General features: G+C 43.8%; 1 protein-coding gene across 10 annotated transcripts in view; it reads left to right on the top strand.

Moving 5' to 3' along the window:
• Fam184a (family with sequence similarity 184 member A) overlaps nt 1-22,018 on the top strand; it is a 133,941-nt gene that overhangs the window by 63,936 nt on the left and 47,987 nt on the right. For all 10 annotated transcript variants that reach the window (XR_005090249.1, XM_028868376.2, XM_028868373.2 and 7 more), the window contains exons 2-6: nt 4,399-5,253; nt 6,724-6,859; nt 9,096-9,277; nt 11,835-12,032; nt 17,574-17,696. Coding sequence is in view for 9 of the 10 variants with exons in the window: in XM_028868376.2 (XP_028724209.1) it covers nt 4,399-5,253; nt 6,724-6,859; nt 9,096-9,277; nt 11,835-12,032; nt 17,574-17,696 (1,494 nt within the window). In the remaining variant the exon portion in view is untranslated. The remainder of the gene's footprint in view (nt 1-4,398; nt 5,254-6,723; nt 6,860-9,095; nt 9,278-11,834; nt 12,033-17,573; nt 17,697-22,018) is intronic.

Genomic DNA, 22,018 nt, shown 5'->3' with positions numbered 1-22,018 from the left:
GTCAGACATGGGATGCATGCTAGAAGTCACATAGAAACATTTTTTTTTTTTTCATGAGACAGGGTTTCTCTGTGTAGCTTTGGAGCCTGTCTTGAAACTTGCTCTGTAGCCCAGGCTGGCCTCGAACTCAAAGATCCACCTGGCTCTGTCTCCCAAGTGCTGGGATTAAAGGCGTGTGCCACCACCGCCCGGCACATAGAAACATCTTTAAAAGTTAACTTTGGTCCAGGCAGTTGTTAGCTATAAGGGACAAGGGGAGGGGATTAAAAGTTCACCTGTAGAGCTGATGACTGTCAGCTTTCATTTCTTAGGTTTACAGTTTTATGTTTCTATATGCCTGGAGCCTTCATTTTGAGTTATTTCCTTTCTTAATGAGCCTCCCTGCAGGATGGAATGTTTCAGTCTCCGAGGAAACTGCTCTACAATATGTGGGTAGAGTAATGGCTCAGTAGGTAAGAGTGCTCGCTGGGAAAGCCTGAGGACTTGCGTTTGAATCCCCAGCACACATGTCAAGAGCCAGGCATGGCCACATACGCCTATAGCTACAGTACTGGAGCAGTGGCCAGGGGAGATCATAGGGCAGCCTAGCCACAATGACAGGTTCCAGTTCAATGAGAAGTATTGTCTCAAGACAGTAAGATAGAGAGCAATATTGGCAGATACTCAATGTTCACCTCAGGCCTTTGCATGCATGTATCTGAATGGACACCTGCATGCTTGCATGGATGCAACAACACAATTTAGTTCTGAGTTTGGAGGCTGGGAGTTCCACGCCCAGGATGCCAGGTAGATCAGTCCTGCGAGGCCTCTCTTTCTGGCTTACATGTGGTGGTCCTCGTGTGGTAGAGGTGGAAGGACTAAGTACAGATGAGGCCCTACCCTAGTGACCCATTGAAACCTACTTGCCTCCCAAATGCCATCATGTCCAGGGTTAGGGTTTCAAAATACAGATTTGGAAGAAATAGAATTCATCCCATAGCCGCCAGCGTTAGAAAACAGCTATTCAAGAAATGACTTGTTTTTACTTGGACTTGTAAGCTTATTTGTGTGTATGTGTATTCATCAATGGAAATATGTACAGCCATATGTTCAAATGCTTTTACACATGGGTGCATGTATGTGGAGGCTCAAAGTTGAAGCTGGGGTCTCTCCTTGATGGCAGGTCTTTCACTGAGCCTAGAGCTCATGGCTAGCCAATCAGCTTCAGGAATCCACCTGTCTCCTCACCCCTCTCCACTTGAATCTTCATATCTAAGATTCTTATTTTAAAATGACCATAACTATGGCTGATTGGTCAGTGGATAGGGGCACTTGCTAGTGAACCTGATTACCTGAGTTTGATCCCTGGGTCCTATAAGGTGGAAGCAGAGAACCAATTCTCCAGAGTTGCCCTCTGACCTCTACATGTGTACCATGGCATGTGCCTTCCCCCATACTAAAATAAATAAACGTAAAAATAATCTTTAGCCGGGCGGTGGTGGGGCATGCCTTTAATCCCAGCACTTGGGAGGCAGAGGCAGGCAGATCTCTCTGAGTTCGAGGCTAGCCTGGGCTACCAAGTGAGTTCCAGGAAAGGCGCAAAGCTACACAGAGAAACCCTGTCTCGAAAAACCAAAAAAAAAAAAAAAAAATCTTTAAAGACTGTAACTTAATAATGGCATGCCTCAAGTGGTAATTTATTGGAGTAGTATTGATTTATTGTATTTGGCATCCTTTTATTGTTCTTTTTAAGTTCTTAGAAATATATTTTAATATTTCCTCTGGAAGATACTGATATGCTCCATATGGGTGTGTACTTCTTTATGCACTGTACCTTCAGGTTAGACAATTGTTTTCTCACTGTATGAGTTTTAGTGGAAAGGAATGTGGAAGATTAAAAAAGGTAGCAGAACCTCAGACCTTTCTCTTTTTTGTTGCTGGTTTTGACTAAGATGCCTTGCCCGTGTGTAGCTTAGACTGGGAGGTCATAATGGGCTTTCCCCCTCCTTCTCAGGCCTCCTGTCGGGGTGGAATCACAGCACTTGAACAAATGGACACAGTTGTGCTGTACCCAGGTATTTACAGTGGCGAGCAGCAGCCATCTTTGGCCTGCAGTTATTGCTTGCTGACCTTTGGATTAGAGTTTAAACTGAGATGATGCTTACTACTGTAATGTTTTCCTGTTGTTTTCATGCATTTTGATAACTTAAATCCTATTCTCTGTAATTCATTGTTTTAATTCCAAGCTCCTGTCTACCATTTCGAATGCTATACTGCTTTTCTTTCTATAGCTTCTTCTCTAGGCTCTCTGACAGCCTCCTATATCTTTCCTGCCTTGTTATCGAGACTCCTCTATTTAACCAAACACTAACTGAGTTTCGGGAAACGATGATAGTAAATGATGGGTGTGCTGGATGTTCAGAGCATAGCCTTTCATCAGTGGTGTTCTAGAAAGATGTGTTAAAGGATCTGGGGCTTGACGTTACTCACCAAAGGCTGAATGGAAATTGTTAGAGAGAAGAGTATTTCAATAAATCATCTAAGAGGGGAAACTCGCATATTGCATCCCTCTCCTGTTTCATTCCTGAAATAGTGACTCCCTGAAAGGGGCTGGACCTTTTTAAGATCATCTCTTGGAACAAAGTACTAGAGGTGTGACTTACTTCTTAGAAGTCTGTATATTTCATTTCCACTTTTGTGGGGACCAGCTCCCACATTTATTTACCCCAGGAGTGAGGAATAAGAGATTTAGATAGAAATATAGAGGAGAGAGAGACAGAAACACAAGATAGCCTTGGGAGGGCCTGGGTCAAAACCCACCAGCCCCTTCTGTCTCTTCTAAAGGGCTTTTAAAGGAAAGGAATGCCAAGGGGTGGAACAAAAGACCTCCCCCAAGCACAGCCAAGTGCAGAACATTCCAAACACCTGGTGACCATGCATGTGATCAAGCCATCCCCTAATGTAGCCCTGCTGTGTAAAGCAAGCTCGGATCTCACTAGGAAACCTCTGTGGACCCCAACACATTTTCTTCCATGTCCTTAGTAAGATAAAATGGGGCTCAGAGCAGAACTTCCCTAGGAAGACTTGAAGCCCATAGTCCATTTTGCTCTAGGCATCCTGACCAGTGGGATTCTCTTTTCTTTCCTTTTTTTCCTTTCCTGTCCCTTTTCTCTTTCCTTCTTTATTTGTAGACAAAGCATTGCTATGTATCCCTGGCTGGTCTGGTACTCACTGTGTAGTCCAGTCTGGCCTTAAGGTCATGGCCATCTCTTAGCCTTTTGACTATCAGGGTGACTGGCGTGTGCCACCATACCCAGCCTGGTCATTCATTTTAATGGCTGTTTGCTATGGGATAAAGCAAATGTTTTTCCTCTTCTCACACTCCATGTGGTTTGCTATGGTCATCTTGGGTTACCACAATATATGTGGATTTCTCCAGCGTCAGTAATTCAGTTGAATTGGACCACTGTCCCCCTGGAGGTGACATTAAATCTCAAAGACTGAGAATTCAGTCCTACGTGATCATGTCCACTTCAGATGCCTCTGGGAGCTCTGAAACATACTACTGATCAGGGGAAAGGGGATTGACCCCATATTCTTTGAACCTGTAGTTCTGGAGCTCCCTCTGAGAACCTTAACCTGGGGTGCTGCTGCTCACTAGTGCCCTGTGGACTGCAGAGGCCCAGCTCAAGTCAGGTCTAAATTTACATTTACTCACTAGTGTAGAATATTGCAGATTTGTTCATTGTCAATAAAATAGTTCTGAACTTTCACAAAAGCAAGCGATAAGGGAACTAGAAAAGGGAATTTGTATGTTTAGATATTTAAATAGACTCTTGAACACATACAGAGAGCTCTGGGGTACCCCAATATGTAGAGCTCCATTCATGGGAATGTGACATAAGGCCATGGTGCAAGGTGGGTCTGCTGGCCTGGGTGTGCAGAGAACTACCATCTCTGGCCGACGGCCTCTGTTGTTCCTTTCTTCCTTTCATTTATAGGACATCATTCTTAATGTTGAATGCTTTTCTGAGAAAGAGATGGGAAGAGAGACAGAAACAGAGACAGAGAGACAGACAGACAGAGTTTATATATTCCAAGGCAGCCTGGAATTCACTGTGTGTAGTGACTTTCTGTCCTTCCTCCTTAGTCCCCTGAGTGTCAGGATTGTAATTGTGCACTTTTATAAATGAGCGAACTTGTATGTTTAAAAATAACAATTTAAATGTCTGTGCAAAGATAAGAATTTTCAAAGCAAATTGACCTGTGAGCACAAAAACAATTGCATGATGTTTCAGTATTTAATATTCGCCAGAAATAATATGGGCATAGAAAAAAGACCGATCCAGGTGAAAGAATTAACTTTAAGATGTAAAAGAGTATGCGCTGAATTCTCCTCCCTTCTTCCAAACTGTGTAGGTCATATACGCTTTGAATACTAAAAACGATGAGCACGAGTCTGCAATTCAGGCCCTCAAAGATGCTCATGAAGAAGAAATCCAACAGATCCTTGCAGAAACACGAGAAAAAATACTGCTCTACAAAAGCAAGGTAACAGAAGAGTTAGACCTTAGGAGAAAGATTCAGGTTTTGGAAGCCTCTTTGGAAGACCATGAGAAGATGAAGCAGCAGGCGCTGACGGAGTTTGAAGCCTATAAGCACAGAGTTGAGGACATGCAACTTTGTGCAGAGGCCCAGCACGTCCAACGCATAGTGACAATGTCACGGGAGGTCGAAGAGATCAGAAGGAAGTTTGAAGAAAGGTTGAGGAGCTTCGGACAGCTCCAGGTACAGTTTGAAAAGGACAAACGGTTGGCCCTGGAAGATTTGAGAACCGCCCACAGACGGGAAGTCCAAGAGCTGTTGAAGTCGCAGCAGGACCACAGTTTCTCGGTGAATAAGGGGCAGGAGAAAGCAGAGGAGATGCACAGGATGGAGGTGGAGGCCTTGAACAGCACCCTGGAAGAGCTGAGACTTGAAAAGAAAAAGCTCATTGAGGAATACGAAGGCAAGTTGAACAAAGCTCAGTCATTTTATGAGCGTGAGCTTGATAATCTGAAAAGGTCCCAGCTCTTCACAGCGGAAAGCCTACAGGCTAGCCGGGACAAGGAGGCCGATCTCCGCAAAGAGTTCCAGGGACAAGAAGCCATTCTGCGAAAAACCATAGGAAAACTGAAGACCGAGTTGCAGATGGTGCAGGATGAAGCCAGCAGTCTTCTTGACAAATGCCAAAAGCTGCAGGCGGCACTGGCCACCGCAGAGAGCAATGTACAGGTGAGTGGGCATGGGTCATTTAGTCTTTTCTGTCTTTACATGGGTTGGATATGTGTACGTGTGTGTGTGTGTGTGTGTGTGTGTGTGTGTGTGTGTGTGTGTGTGTGTGTAAATCTGAGGTTGACATGGGGTGTTTTCTCAGATTGCTCTCCACCTTCTGTGTTGAGGCAGAGTCTTTTGCTAAACCAGAGGACTCCATTTGCCATTTCAGATATTCAGGCTAGCCAGCTTGCTCCAGGGTGTCCCGGCCTCTGTGTCTCCCTGGCTCCAGCATTGCAAGCGGCCACCACGCTCACCTGGCTCTAGCTGGGTTCTAGGGAATCTGAACTCTGTCCGAACATCTGGATCATAGACAGTTTACCCACTGAGCAATCTACACACACACACACACACACACACACACACACACACACACACACACACACTTTAAAAAATTTTTATTTTTTATTTATTTATTTTATTTTGTGTGTATGAGTATTTTACCTGCATGTATCTGTTAATGGATGGTTATAAGCCACCATGTGGATACTTGGGAACTGAACTCAAGGTCTCTGCAAGAGCAGCAAGTACTCTTAACTGCTAAGCCATTGCTCAGTCTTCCCCACTTTATCATATGCATTACTTTATTGATTTGGAGAGCAACCTGGGTGGCTTTAGGATCAGCTGTTTATATTCATACCACTTTATAGTCCCACTTGTCCCACCCCATTTTTGTCTTTGCCTTTGTGAGGAAAAGAAGTGGAAAGGGTCATTTTTATTCCCTTTATCCATTATGTTAGCAGTTTAGACATCAAGCCCCCCCAAAAGATAAGTTTAAAATCTTACTGATACTATGCATAAGTTTCATTTAAACAGCTTACTAGTGTTTCCGTCAGAGTTAAAATATTGAGCTTAGGGGTTAATTGTGCTTTTCTTTTTCTCTTCAGTAAGGATGATCTGCCTCTATATTTGGTATTTAGACACTGAACAAAAAATGATTGCTTTTGGTGGTGACACCTTTAGCCCGAGTACTCAGGAAGCAGAGGCAGGCAGATCTCTGAGTTTGAGGTCAGCCTGGTCTACAAAGCGAGTTTGAGGAGAGCCAAGGCTGTTACTCAGAGAAACCCGGTCTCGAAAAAACAACCAAACAACCAAACACAAAGTAGAATTTAGTAAGAGGTAGCCCATGTGCAGAAAAGATGCCAAAAGCCTCCACAAGTCTTCTTGTGATGGCACAGAAATCTTCCTGGATGTGTTAGGATCTACAGAGCTTTAGAATTCATTAGGCAGGGTGGAAATAGACTTCCCTAATTGGGTCATATGACCCATTAAAATGTCATGTCGTGTTACCTCATCTAACGGATTTAAAACTAAGTAGTCCTAGTTACGCAGAACTTTCCAGTAAGAGAAAGGTGTTGCTTGTAATTTAAATAAATTATTTAGCTTAGTGTCATGTTTGCATTTTGATTATGGCTATTTGATCTTTCTCAGGTTCTTCAGAAACAGCTTGATGATGCCAAGGAGGGAGAAATGGCCTTGTTAAGCAAGCACAAAGAAGTGGAGAGTGAGCTAGCAGCTGCCCGGGAACGCTTACAGCAGCAAGCGTCAGACCTTGTCCTCAAAGCTAGTATGTCCACACATAGCTTGGTGCAGTACTCAGTGAAAACCGGCACTTTGCTGTCCATTCAAAACAGTGTCTGAGTGTTTTAAAAGTTCTTCTGATTTCATATTTACCATTCCTTCTAACATTTTGAAATTATTCAGACTGTTTTTTTTAAGTCTCTAATATCTCCTTGAGTAATTATAACAATGAAATGATGAGATTGTCAACAGTTGTGGGGGGCACAGTCCCTACCTCCCCCGCCTCCCCGCAGCAGCCTGCGAGGGTTCCTTTTAGGACTCCACTGAGGTTAAGTCTGGTCTTTGACCTCACTGCAGAAAGGATGCTCAGGATGAGCCAGTTTGAAGCAGAGTTGTTTGCCTGAAGGGATTGTTAACATGCATTTAAATCCCGGGTCAACAGAAAAGAGGTGAACGCTGAACAAATAAGACACGTGGGTGTGGGCTTCTCAAGGGAGAGCTGCACCTTGCTGTCTTTCCAGTAGCCATGTTTATGATGCTGGTGTGGTTCCAGTTGTCAGCTTTGGAGCTGTCAAGGAATCTGAGGTTGAAAGGGGGTTCCCGGGGTCTTCTAAGCTAGGATTTTAGTCAAGGTAACATCCTGAGATCACATGAAGCATTTATGGTCAATAAAAGTAAATAGCCTAGTCTATGGGATTCCCAGAAAATATTTGGGGAAGGCAGAAGACCAGATTCAAAGTTCTGTGTGCTCAAGCCTTAAGCAAAGTTTCTTGCTGTTTTTACTTTCTTATTTGGAGACATCTTTATGTAAAAGAAGCATTGTCTCCCTGGGAGCAGTTTTCACAACACGTGGTGATTGCACTGGGATGCTTAAGCCTCAGCGGGTGAGAGACCTCACCTGAGCTTTGAGCCTAGTGGCTCTTTTTCCTTCCCATGTCCCCATCTTGTCCCCTGTCTTTCTACCCTGCCGCAGCAGGCCTCATATGTTTGGTTTTAGGCGTATATTTTTATAGAATACACTCCAGAAAAATGAGCCATTATTCTTTACTATCCTCCCTCTTTCCTTCCATCCGTCTGTCTGCTTGTCTGACTCTGGAAGAATTTGTATGTAGGGAACAAAGGTGGGTTCACACAGGACAGCTGAGTCAGCCCTCCGGTGTGGCCGGCGTTCTTCATTGCATAGCCCTTCGTAGGAAGATGCTGGTCCAGGTCGTCTGAAGGTGCTTTTTGTTGAAGTGGACAGTGTATCCAGTAAAGCTGTTTCAGGACCCCCTTTCATTCTGATTGGCTCATAGTGACCTTTCTTGCCCATAAAGTAGTCATTTTTAATGACCTGCATGCAGCATGCAGCAGAAGAATGGGCATGCATTTAATGCTGCATGCAGCAGAAGAATGATGCAGGCAATTTGCGAGCCCGCAGATGCTTGGCCTATGTTAGGCTTTTCCACTGCCTGGGCTACCGTAGGTTCTTTCTGGCTGTTTGTCCGGGGTTCTTTGAAAATCTCAGCTTCAGTGATGCCTTCCAGGAGAACCTGTTCCACACTCTAGATTTCACATCCCTCCCTTTACCTGTGTCTTCTCCTCACCCATTTTTAAGTAGAGTATCTTCTATTTATCCTTCCCCAGTTTCAAACATGTAAACAGTATGTCTTCATCATATGTAAACAATGTGTCTTGATCATATTCATCCCTCCCACCACCCCTCACCCAGTTTCACTGTCATTTATTTTATTTTTTCATAAATGTGTTGTCCTCTGGTTTTTGATCTAGTCTTCATATAAAACAAATTCAATTGAAACTACACCGCTGTCTACAGCCTTTGTTCCCTGAATACAGAGAGAGAGAGAGAGAGAGAGAGAGTCAGAGACAGAGAGAGACAGAGCCTGAGAGGGGTGGGAGCAAAAGAGAGAACAGAAAAGAATAAACGACCCATTTTCGTATCATAGTATCACTCGGTGCATCCTTTCTTTCCCAAGAGACTCTCACATCAGCTATGGAGGAGTTTCTCCTACTTCAACTTATTCAGCTTGCATTCTTCTCCTTTTTTAAGAGGTGAAATGATACAAGGAAGCAGCACTAGGTGTGAAAATAGACTTTCTTTTTTAGAGGATTATAATTGGCTAAGACAGTCCCATGGTGAACATTTCCCTTTGTACCGCGAGGAAGCCAAAGAGAGCCGTGTGGCCACTAGGGCATGAAGTCCAGTTAATGTCACTGGAGACACTTTCATGTCAACGGACTTAAAAATTAAGGAGATTTTCTTTGTGGGGGACGGTTTCTAGGTCATATCGGAATGCTTCGAGCAACTCAGATGACCCAGGAAGTTGCAATTAAAGATTTAGAATCGGAAAAATCCCGAGCCAACGAGCGATTATGTCAGCTTGAAGAGGAAAGAGCTTTTCTGCAAAGTAGAACACAGAGTCTGGATGAAGAACAGAAGCTGCAGGTGCTGGAGCTGGAGAAGGTATGGTGATGGGTACCGGGAGGACGGGAAGGGAAGTTCAAATCCCGACTCTTACTGCACAGGAGCCATATGGTTCTTGTCTGCTTTGTGCTGGTTTGTTTTGAGGAGGGAGGTCTGAAGGGAGGCTATGCAATTTTATGTATGCATTCCAAATATTTGGGTAATAATGTATTTTCTAAAAGTCTAAGAATTTCAATTTATTTTAAGCCAGAAATTGAATTAACTCTTACTGCGTTGGGATTTGTATTTTATTAACTATCATATTAAACATACTGTTTTAAGAAAGATTTTTATTTATTTATTGTATATACAGTGTTCTGTCTGCATGTAGGCCTGCACACCAGAAGAGGGCACCAGATCTCATCACAGATGGTTGTGAGCCACCATGTGGTTGCTGGGGATTGAACTCAGGACCTCTGGAAGAGCAGCCAGTGCTCTTAACCACTGAGCCATCTCTCCAGCCCCCTAAACACACTTTTTTTTAAATTTAAACAAATGAAGTATGTTATTACATACACTCCCAGGAAGCTTCTTTGTCTTTTCTTTCTCTCCCTTCCCCCAACCCCGCTTCCTTCCTCTCTTTCTGGTCTGGGTTTTTGCTTTTTGGACTGGGAATAAACCCCAGGCCTTGAATGTGTTAGGGACATGCTGTGCATGTGAACTCTAGTCCCAGGTTCTTTCACTTTTTATTTTGAAACAGGGTCTGTAAGTCTCAGCTAACCTTTGCCCTGAACGTCTAATCCTCCATGGCAGCCTCCCCAGGAGCTAAGACTACAGGCCCATAACATGATGTCTGACTCTAGGAGGATTTTACAGAAGTAAAAAGAAGATGACAGATATCAAATTGTGAAAATTCGTAGAGCAGCACTGTGACTTTCTAGGTTAAACACTAATGTGTCCTCTAGACCACAGTTGCTGCCTATTTATTGGACCGTTTCATAGAAAGCCATTAATTATTTCTCCCACAAAACAAGCGTGGGTTTGGGCTATGTTCTCCCTTCTCCTCTCAGTATTTAAATACATTTAGAAGTATCTGTTGCTCACTCCAGTTCACTCCTCCATCTGATGCTACCTTCTCTTCCCACCATGCCATAGGATCTGGGTTTGCCTCAGTTTCCCCGTCTGTAGTTATCACCACATTGGTGAATCTTACATTGCACTGTTTGTACCTCCCCCCTCCCACACACAGTTAACCATGGTATTTCACATTCTCTCATTTCTCTTCTACCTCTTTAGCCTTCAAGTCTTACTTGTAAATTTTCCAGCTCTACCCACTCCATTTCCTTTGATTTTCCTAGCAGTAAAAACAACTATTGTGTGAGCATTTCACACATGATTGTGTTGTAATGTGTTTTGATCGAGTCTTTCCCCTCTCAACTCTTCCCACACCTCTCCCACTTTTTCCTCTCAAATTCATGAGCTCTTTCTAAACCCGAGTCCATGGAATGCTTCCATTGAGTATGTGAATTGTGTATGGGTGCAGGGCCATCCACTGGAACATGGCAGCCTGTTAAGAACTGCATCCCAAGCAAACTGTCTCTTTTCCCCTATCAGCCATCAATTGCCTGCAGCTCCTATCCAGAGGTGGGAGTGTGTGAGCCTCTTCCCCATTCATGCTGGGACTTTGGCTGGCTTGCTCTGGCGTAGGCCTTGTGCATCTGCCGTGACCCTGTAAGGGCATGTTTGCAGTGGTCCTATAATGGCCAGAAAACACTTCCAAAGGAGTCCTCCGCTACCCCTGGCTGATCTTTCTGACTCTTCCTCTGAGATGATCCCTGAGCCTTGGGGTTAGGGATTGTGGCGTCGATGTCCCATTTAGGGCCGAGCACTCCCCAGCCTCTTGCTCTCTGCACGTTGTGATGTGACTGTCTATAGTAATCCCTATCTACTGCAAAAAGCAGCTTCTCTGCTGAGAAGTGAGCTGCAGTGGCCTACAGGTATAAATATGTGGAAGACAGCTTAATACAATATTAGTTAACAGAGTAGTAGGAGTAGGTTTTCCACTAGGGCCCAGGCACCGGTTCTTGGCCCCGACGTGAGTTCTGTCTTGTGGAATGGGTCTTAAATCCACTCAGAAAGCAAATGGTTATTCCCAAAACATTCCTGCTATCGTCACTATTGTTCTTAGTTATGCCCCCAAACGTAATGGTAAGACCCTGCTGCTGAAGACACCCCGCAAGCTTGAGTCATAGGACATGCAGAAATCAAGCTGGTCCTCACTGGGAGGCCTCATCCCTGCTGGCTAGCTTTCATAGTACCAAAAAGTGCTCTGCTTGCCACCGGGGGAGAAATGTGCCCACTACTGTTACCCAGCTGTGAGCCTCGCGAGCTACAGTGATGGCCTTCCTGGCAGTTTCTTTTATTTCTTGATTTAACATATTTTATTTTGCCTCAGGCACCTTGCCACTCTCTGACAGCACCAGTTGTAAGGTTTCAAAGTCTCGATCCCAAAGCAGCTCGTTCATGCCAGTCCACATATGTCTAAGATGCTCAGACATTGATAGCGCTAAGCAAAGAAGGAGTGCTGCTTCCTAATCTCTTTGTGTTTTCATTCAAGAAAGTAAACGAAGCAAAGAGAACTCAGCAAGAATATTATGAGATGGAGCTTAAAAACCTGCAGAACAGATTGGAAGGCGAGGTGGCCCAATTAAACGAGGCCCATTCGAAGACTTTAGAAGAGTTAGCCTGGAAGCACCACATGGCGATGGAGGCTGTCCACAGCAACGCAAGCCGAGATAAGAAAAAGCTGCAAATGGTGAGTGGAAACTTCGTTCACCACTACGGTTGAAAGCGGTGAGGGTTTGGTGATGGTCCAACATGACCCATACTGTGGACGAACAATTGCTTGAATTTCAAGGCTCCTGTCTTGTCATCGTGCTTTAAATCATGGCTCCAGTGGTAACATCCATAAACGTGAAAGTTCTTCCCTGTCCTCCTCTTGAGACACGGCCTCACTGTGTAACTCAGCCTGGTCTCCTTGTCTTTCTCCTGTCGCCCCTTCCCAAGGGCGTGCACCACCATACCTGGTTTACATGAAGTTCTTGGTGGGCGCATGGTTTATTTTAGGGCAGAGTACTTTATACAAGCCGTAACAGAAACACTCTTTGATCGGGGGCTTTTTCATCATGCGATAACTGTACCAAGCAGGAAGCCTTAATTCACCACTGTATCTATTTCTAGTAGATAGCTTCCCTGGGAACATTATTCACGTATTTATGTTTTCCTTTTCCTTCCTTTCGTAAGTCATCACCTTGTGAATGGCACTGCATGGCAGCCAATAGCGCACGGTAGGGAATGCAAGTTGTCTGCCACCCCTGGGCCTTTGCACTTAGCGAGTTGCTTGTCAGCCGTGGTGGCGTGGACCCTACGCTGCGGCTCCGCCACCTTCTCTGACAGAGGAGGGTGTGATCGGTCCTATCACACCTGTAAGGAACCTGTAAGGACCACGGGAGAACAGCTGTTGAGTACTTAGCCATGTCCTGGCTGTGGGGATCAATAATGTTGCGGGTGTTTGGTGTCATGTCCCGAATTCTGCAGTTAGGCTTCACATGTTTTTTCCGATTTACCCTTCTTTTTTTTTTTTTTTTTGGTTTTTGGAGACAGGGTTTCTCTGTGTAGCTTTGCGCCTTTCCTGGAACTCACTTGGTAGCCCAGGCTGGCCTCGAACTCACAGAGATCCGCCTGGCTCTGCCTCCCGAGTGCTGGGATTAAAGGCGTGCGCCACCACCACCCGGCCCAATTTACCCTTCTGACAGCTGATTGGTTGCTGCCCCCTGCTTACTGATGAGGGGATGTACTCAGTCACATGCAGTTTGTAAGAATTGGTTGGCTCTCGGGTCTGTCAAATCGTGTGGCATTTAAATACCCCCACGCAGGTGTTTCTTCATAAGGGCGCTAACGATTTATATAGTAGCCCCTTATAGTTTGCAAGTGATTTTTCTGTGGCATATCCCTTCATACTCATGACTTGGAGATTAGTGTCATTTTATTAGGAAGTATACACTATATTTAATAAGCCTAGATGATTTTTGCAAAACCATGGACCTGATTAAGTAGAATAGATAAAATGCAAATTTAGATTTTTCTGCCTTAATACCCCTTCATTTTGTGGCATAAATACTGGAAGAAATATTTCAAGCTGTAAAAATTAAAAATTTAAGTAAGATTTTTCTGTTAGAATGTTATTTCTTTCAGACCTGATATGTGTCCATCTAGGCAGAGACAAAAATGATTGCACTCCTTCTCATGACTGATTGCCATTTTCTCTGTGCTGGTACAGGCGTCCCATCCCTGTGTGGTCCTGGGCCTGCTTAAGGAGGCAGCTGTGCCCTGCCCAGGGTTCCACACTAATGCATGCAGTGGGCACCTGCCTTAGCCCACGTGTGGTTGTTTACAAAATATGTTTATTTTTATCTTATGTGTGTGCATTTTGCCTGTACATGTATCTGTGTACCACATGTGTGCAATGACTTTTGAAACCAAAGGAGGACCTTGGAGCCTCTGGAATTGGAATTACAGAAGGTTGTGAGCCACTCGGTGCTGGGAATCAAATCTGGGTCTGCTGGAAGAGCAGTTGGTGCTCTTAACTGCTTAACCCCACTTACAGTTCTTAAAACCTGTTTCCGAACATGTTTGCCATTGGAAAGATGACTTGGACTTTCCTGTGTGTGAGCACTTCAGAAGCTCTGTGTTGTGTTGGAGGTTTCCTTGGGGAAGCAGTACACACACCCGCTCACCCCAGAAAGGGAGCCTGTCACAGACCAAAGTAACAATTATACCAGTGTCCAAGTTGAGGAAGCGATGCGTGATTATTGGGGTTCCTAGCAGGAGCATGGATGGGGTGTTACAGGGAGCAGGGATGACTCAGAAGCAGCTGTATCTACAAAAAGCCCCCTCCCGCCCCAAGCTGCAGCTGGAGCAGGCGCTCTCTCCATGGGCTGCAGGCAGCTGTACAGGTCTCAGAGACTCGGGCTGGTCAGAGCTCTGGCCCCAGCCATTTTTTCCTGTTTTTATGAAGCTGGGGAGGAGCCTTTGAGAATCCCAAAAGTTTTCCCTTCACCACACCTGTGACACTTTGCTTACCTCCTGCGGCTCCTGGGCTCCTGGAGAGAAAGTTTCTATTGGAAGGGATTTGCCAGAGAAACACTCTGGGCTGCCATAGCTGTACCACTTATCCAATTAGCTTGTTTCTTCCCAGCTGCCCGCTTCCCTTGTTGCTGCCCAGTTAACATACTAAGTGTGTAAGCCGCCAACACCAGCTTCCTTCCAGAACGGCCTCTCTCTAGTGTCAAAGTAATTTTTTTTAAAGAACATTGAGGGGAAACAGATCAGTGGCGGGCTCAACCATCATTCAAGAAGTTTCCCCCTGCAGCCGCTGGGGGCAAACACAGAGACCTACAGCTGGATATTATGCAGAGAGTGAGGAACCTTGGAACACTCAGCCCTAAATGGGATGCCTCCCTCAAATCCCTCCCCTCGGGGCTCAGGGAACTAACTCCTCAGAAGAGTCTGCAGAAAAAGTGTAAGAGCCAGAGGGGATGGAAGGTGCGGAGGTGGGGGTGGACTACCACAAGGTCTTCTCCATCAACATGGTCAATGCATATCTGAACTCCCGAGGGCTGAGGCAGCATGCACAGGGCAGCGGGGTTCTACACCAGGTCCTCTGCAGTACGTTATGCTTCCAGTGTTTGTATGGGATTCCTGAGTGTGCCAACAGCGGGTATCCTGGGCTCCTCTCCTTCTGTTTGTTTTGTCCAATTCTGACCTGTTAGTTTTTGTTTTATCTTGTTATGTTTTATTATCCCTTAGAAGTCTGGTGTTTTTTTTTTCTTGTCTTTTTTTTTTTTTTTCCGAGACAGGGTTTCTCTGTGTAGCTTTGCGCCTTTCCTGGAGCTCACTTGGTAGCCCAGGCTGGCCTCGAACTCACAGAGATCCGCCTGCCTCTGCCTCCCGAGTGCTGGGATTAAAGGCATGCGCCACCAATGCCCCTGTTTTTGTTTTTGTTTTTTTTTTTTTCTAATGAGAGACAAGGAGTGGATCTGGATGGAAGGGACTGGGAGGAGTAGAGGGAGGGGAAACACTCTTTTCAATAAAAGAAAAAAGGTAAGAATTATCTTAAAGGGCTTAGTGACTAATGAATATGCTTCTGAAAGTGAAAAAATAAAGAGTCTTTAGCTTAGACGACCTCTCTGTTCCTTACTTATTGCAAAAGGATTGCATTTCTTACCATAACTATAGTTCACCATCTTGACAAAAGTGCAGGGACCACCTGTACAGAAAAGATGACATCGAACCCAAGGCTCCTCTCCTCAGACAGGCTAGTCTTTGGCTGGCCCCTAGGAACTGGGGTTTCAGAAGGGTGTCATCATCCCCCAAGATGAAAAGCTTGCCTGCTTAAACTGTATGTACCAATAGTGTAAAAATGCAGACCACCTACATTCCTCCTGGAACACTGGAAGAGGGTGCCCTAGAGAAAAAGACCTGGGCTCCAAGTCTCTCGGGAGCCTCCCTGCAGATTTTATTTCCTGCTGTTGTCACGGCTTGCTAGAGGAGTCTCGGAGCATGCGCAGTGTGCAGGGCCCTTGGAAGTCAGTGTCTGTAGATTCCTCGTTCACGCCTTTCCCTCTGTAGATTGTGATTTAAATATTTTCACCATAATAAACCATAGCTAGGTGCCAGTTGTATATCCAAGCCTGTGGCTACTCCTAGAATATCATCCAACTCCAATGTGTCATGGAGGGCGCTAACACAACCTTCCCACAACTCTCCTCACCTACCTCACTGTAGAAAAGAGTGCTCTTACCAAGCTCTCTCTCTCTCTCTCTCTCTCTCTCTCTCTCTCTCTCTCTCTCTCTCTCTCTCTCTCTCTGTCTCTGTCTCTGTCTCTGTGTGTGTGTGTGTGTACCTCTGTGTGTTTAGACATTCCTTTTCCTCTGCCTGGAATGCTCTGTTCCCCTCTACTCTGCCATTATTTTTAACTGGTGTGCTCTCCAAACTCTACTTAGTGTCAGGTCCAAAGGAAACTCTATCCCCCAATCTCTGAAAGTCAGTACATCCAGAAATGAGCTCAGCCTGGACTCAAGGAAGATTTCTAGCAAAAGCTAGAAAAGCTAGCATTGCTCAGGAACTTGTGAAGCTGATTCCCCTCTTCCAAAAGGAGCATTTCCCTTACCTCTGGCAGAAGGGACACATGGCTACCTGTGGTGCCTAGAGCATATCCAACTTCATTCTGGCCCCCGGGCTCCTTCAGTATCACAAGGACCTGTTACACATTTCAGAGTCCAAGCTAGCATCCAAGCCCTTCTCACCTCCTCCCCTACCCTCAACTCCCTCCAGCTCGAGATTCTCTTCTCCCAGCTACTCCTTCTCCTTATAACCCTGCTATTCTGCTCCTGCATGTCTATTCACTCTCTCTGTTCCTCCTGCCCCTGCTTCTCTTACTATGTTTTCTCTATTCTCTCTCCCCTACTGTTCTCCCCGATCTCTCAGATAGCCCTGGCCACGCCCAGTCAGCTGGCCATATTCAGCCTACTTCTTTCTCTCTGTGTCCTGGACTCTAACAGATGCCTCTGGCTGTTCTCTCTCTTACAACTAAAATAAAAACCTTCTTCTTACCCATACTGTGGAGTGGTTATGGTGTCAGTTTATACACTTAGGAATTGCATTCTTTCTAAAGTTCTCTCTCAAAGTTTATCAGTTCCCTGCCTAGATCCCTCTTCTCTATATATCTAATTTTGATGAGTAGGTAGTTCCTTATTTAGTACTATGGGTTATTAAGACAGCCTTCATACCACATCTTGTTGTCTGTGAGGCCCAGGTTGTAAGTAGCATGCCTGGAAAATAGGTAAGTTCTTTAGTAGATATCATTGTAACTGATTTTACAATCCAGTTATCTTCATTTTGTTCTGGTTAATTCCCAACTACATTCCACGGTTGAATAGTGAATTCGCAAAAGTTATAGGAATTTTTGTATTTTAATATAAAAGAATGGAAAACTCAAGAGACTGTTTGCTTTATCATGCCAAATTATCATTTCTATCATGCTTTTCTGATTCTCTAGGATAGGTTGGCCAGTGACACACACTCATGATTAAAAGCATTATCTAATGGCTATATCAGAATAATTTGATCTACTCCATTTAGTTATTAAATGGTATCACAGTTAACTGTGATTTTTTTTAATAAGGGGAGATAATTTGAAAAGTAAAATATTTAACATGATTGCATTTCTTAGAATCTTAAAGTATATATAGTTCTTTAGTCATACTAATTTTTAATTTTTTTTTCTCTTTCTAAGGAATTGGAGGAACAATATAAAAAGGAGAAACTGAGTCTGGAAGAGGATAAAAATCAGCTTCAACTAGAACTAGAAAACCTAAAGCAAGTGCTGGAAGACAAGCTGGCTTCAGCCAATCAGGAGGCAAGAGCTCTTTAGGCCTATCGCCTACATTACGTATTCGCTTTGTAGTAACTTAATCTGGTGGCAGTGTGTAGGTAGGTCAGCAGATCTGGCCAAAGATCTTGACTCGGTGCTGACTTTTCCTAACACTGTGTCTATGTCCCATTAGTAAACATTTACTATCAAAAACATTAAATGCCAGTGTTTTTGTGGAGGATTGCAAAGCAGCGGAGACCTCACCAGGTGACCCAGAAGCAACTGTTAGCAATGTAGTCTTCTCTACACTGCACCTCATTTTAGAGAGAGAAAAACTTTGTAAGGTCCCAGATACTGGCTTCTAAACCAAATTGTTAAATTTATATGAAAATATTATTTAGCCCGAGAAAGAAAAGGCTAAGGATAGAATATTAAAAAAAAAGTTAGAAGTTGAAAAAAAATTGTAAGTAAATATATGCAAAGACCTTTGTAAATTGCAACATTAGTTCCTCCTCTGTCTCCATTGAGGCAATTGCTAAATGCTTCCCTAATATTTGCCTTTTTCTCTCCAGTTCATCCCTCTGTGGCTTCTTGGGTGAGCCCCCTCTAATTCTCTGACTCAGTTCTTGTCTTGGCCCTTCTCAAGAGCCTTGCCAGCTTTTCCTTCCTCACTGACCTCATCTCTCCCCACAGCCGGCTCACGCCACTTTTCTATTACTCCAAATGTGCCCACAGAAGCCACAGCAAAAGGTACATGTGCCCCTGAGCAGGCGGTAGATTGCACTCGGTGTTCTTGGATTGGTTTTAAATGTCTATCCAGAGAAAATACAGCACACTGCCTTGGAGAATGATAGAGGCGTATGGTCGATACTGATGGTAGCCCAGTCTGTCTTCTGTTGCCCTAGCTAATCCACACCGACTTCACCAATGCACTTGCTCATCAGAATCCACACAGTTACCAGCCTATATGCATTAGAAGGCTCTTTAGTGACCCTCTGTTTCTCAGGCAGGCTCCTCAGGCTTCCTCTCTCAATTCTAAATGGCTTGTCTTAGTGTTTTCCCAACCTACATCCTGGAACTTCTCTGAGAAGAGTTGCAGCAAATGTGTACCTTACTTTTCTCCTGGCTGCATTTTCAATCATGGTTCAGTATCCTGGCGATGCTCTGGTGCCACGTCATTATGGTTTCCCGAGTGTCTCTTCCCCATCTCTACTTTGGCATCCCTTCAGACCAGCAGCCTTTTTCCTGTCCTGTTGACTCAGATCTCCAGGGAGAGGATTGCTAGTCAGCTTAGGAACTTAAAATGAAGGATAGCCACGTTTCCCAGTTAACCAAGGTTTTCATAAAAACTATTCACAAATCATTAGTGAAAACAGATTATATGACCACGTTATTATGCATGTAACTGTATTAACTGGGAAGAAATGAAACACTGGCGATATTATGAATGTTCTAATATAAATAAGTGTATAAAACTATAAGGAGTAATTCTTAAGAATTTTAGCACCTATCCACCAGTGACTCTGGATGGCCCCCATTGCAGTGATGTGAAAGCAGAGTTAGGAACTCAGCCACAACTCTCTAAGTCATGGTAGCACATGCCTTGTTTGTCTCCTGCGGCCTGAATGTCAGTGCACCTCTATGGGGGCCACAGCAGGACCTGTTTGCTTTCTCAATTAAAGATAGAACTTCTGCCTAAGAAAGAAAGGAAGAAGGAAAATGTAAATGGTTGATAAATTGCACAAACAAATTCATGTCTTGTCTACCTTTAGAGTGTTTACAAAACAGTGAGGAAAACAGGCACCACTGTTTTGTTGGTACAAACTAAACAGAAACAAGAAAAATAATTTTAACCTCACTAAATTAAGAACTAGGAATCTGTAAAATGCCACTGCATGACCATAAAATGAACTGTGATAAAAAATTGAGGCCATGCAGTGTTGCCGAGTGTAGAGAGAGATAAACACCCGGAAGCCGCCGAGGGCGATATGAAATCACGTACTTTTTCTGGAAAGGGCTTAGCAGCTTGTGTGGGAGCCTCAGATGGACATGCCCTTTGACAGTAGCTTCAGTTCTGTGTTTACCATGTAAGTAAATAATAAAGGATTATTGAGAAAATGTCAGCACTGTTTATAGGAGAAATTCAGAAATAGCTTAGATTTCCATAGAACTCTTATTTCCCAAAAGAAAGGAAGTCCTTTTTCTAATTCACATAACATCATCTGTGTCTCTCCATGCTCTGGAGCTGTTTACATGCCTGTGGGGATTGTCTGTTTCTGCATGGAGGAACCACATGGCCTACTAGTGGCGTGGTAATAGTGTGAGGTCAAGAAAAGCTGAGGTACTGGTTTCTTTACAGGTTAAATGCTTACATACTGAGGTGTTAAAGCTATTTGATTCCTTAGTCAGTAAGTGTGTATGAAGTATTTTAGTAATTGGCTCATTCATTCATGTAGTAAATAATGGATGGTTGGTTACATACAAAGAGCTCTTACACACTGTGATTGCAGTGGCAATTAACGTGGTCCCGCAATGATGAGGGGTTTCACAGAATGAGGCATTTATAAGTCTAGCTAGGTGCATACTGCGAAAGGAAGATAAGGGATTGACTGGCTGGACAGGATGACAAATTGAGGAAATATTATGCAAAGGCTGTGGCGCATGGGATGTTTTAAGATACTGTAGGAATGCCAGTGTATATATGGTGCTACAACAACTATAGAGTAGTTTCCCAGGCACTGATTTTTATTCTTCTCTCCTCTATCTTTTATACAAGCCAGGGCAGTAGATCCTAGTTACTAAGTCACTGAAGAGTGATGGAATTTGTCTCTGCCACATACTAAGTGGGTAAAATCAAAATTCCAGTCCAAGTGATAACATTTTAGCTCAATTTAACCATCAGGACCACACAACTTTACCTTTCCAACAAATACAAAGACCAAAGAAAAAAGATTGCCAAGCTAGCTGGAGAGTTAGGCAGCCTCTGTGTCACAGAGGCCCCGTGAACTATTTTGACTGTTAGCATAGTAGAAGGCTGCTAGAAGATGCTGAGCACAAACATGTGGATGCTTACTTCAGGGACAAGGCTTACACTCATGTCCATAGTCATCATTTATAAAAGTTCACTCTGTACTTTCTAAGAGAAAGGGTAGGAGAAGAGCACACGTGCATAGATAGGGCCTCTAGGGGGGAGGTGTCTACCTTCTGTATTCCCTTAGAGGGGGTCATAATAATAAGAATCTAGCTTGTTCCATCTCGGTTGCAAAGAGCAGACGTTCCAGTGCAAACCAACAGAAGAACAAAGGAAATACACCAACCAAGTGATGTGAAGGTCCCAGGATAATGTCAGCTTCAAACAGAATAGATTCAGAACTAAAATTGGTTACCCTAGGAATGGGTTTCTTTGTCTCCTCTTGGATTTGCCTTCTTTGCGTTCTTCATGTGGACTTTATTCTTCAGTCATGCATTCCTTTGGGCATGGTATGGCTGATAAAAGAGCATCACTAGGAGACCCATTTTCCTTTCAACAGTCTAAGATCTCTATGAATGATGTGTTCATCCCCATGACTGCTCCTCAATCATCCCCAGTGGATATAGAATGAGACAACTGTGTTGGGTTAGTGTCTGATCAAGCTGAGTTCCTGCTGAGACCACAGGACACTAATGGGGAAGGAGAGTAGATCTTCCACATGCCAAAAGAGATTTTGACAGAGACAGACAACAGTTGTTGTATGTTCTCAAGGAACATGAGGGCTGGAGAACATAACTCTTTTTATTACACTCATAGAAAACTATCAGCTATTGTTGCTTACTTCAATTTTGTATTTTACTACATTTAACTATGCACAATTAAAAAGTTTTTGCTTATTTAAATATCTATTTCCTCTTTAATTAAATTCTTTATTTCTTTAACAATTTCTGTTTATTCTTCATGTGCTACTTATAATACTGCTCTTCATAAATTTTTAAATATGTTATAGTCATGTAATACTTAATCAACTGAAAACTTGCTAGATTGTGGACAAATATTTCCATATTATTAAACTTGGTTATTATTTTCCTTTTAAATTTTTTAAAATTTAATTTATGTATATATGGGTGTTCTGCCTACATGTATGTCTGTGTACCACATGTGTGCCTGTTACTGTGGAAGCCAGAAGAGGGTGTCAGGTCCCTTGGAACTGGAGTTATAGACAGTTGAGAGCTGCCTTGTGGATGCTGAGAATTGAAACTGGATTCTTGAGCAGCAAGTGCTTTTAACTGCTGAGCCATCTCTCCAGTGCTTCCTTAAAAAAAATTTTCAAGTCAGTATCTTACCGTAGTTCCCAAGCTAGCTTGACCTCACTATGTGGCCTGGGCTGGCCTTG

Source organism: Peromyscus leucopus, chromosome 8a (genome assembly GCF_004664715.2).
Source record: "Peromyscus leucopus breed LL Stock chromosome 8a, UCI_PerLeu_2.1, whole genome shotgun sequence".
In the NCBI taxonomy this organism is placed as follows: Eukaryota; Metazoa; Chordata; class Mammalia; order Rodentia; family Cricetidae; genus Peromyscus; species Peromyscus leucopus.
The sequence above is the reverse complement of the archived record's forward strand: the minus strand, read 5'-3'. Positions and strand labels throughout refer to the sequence as shown.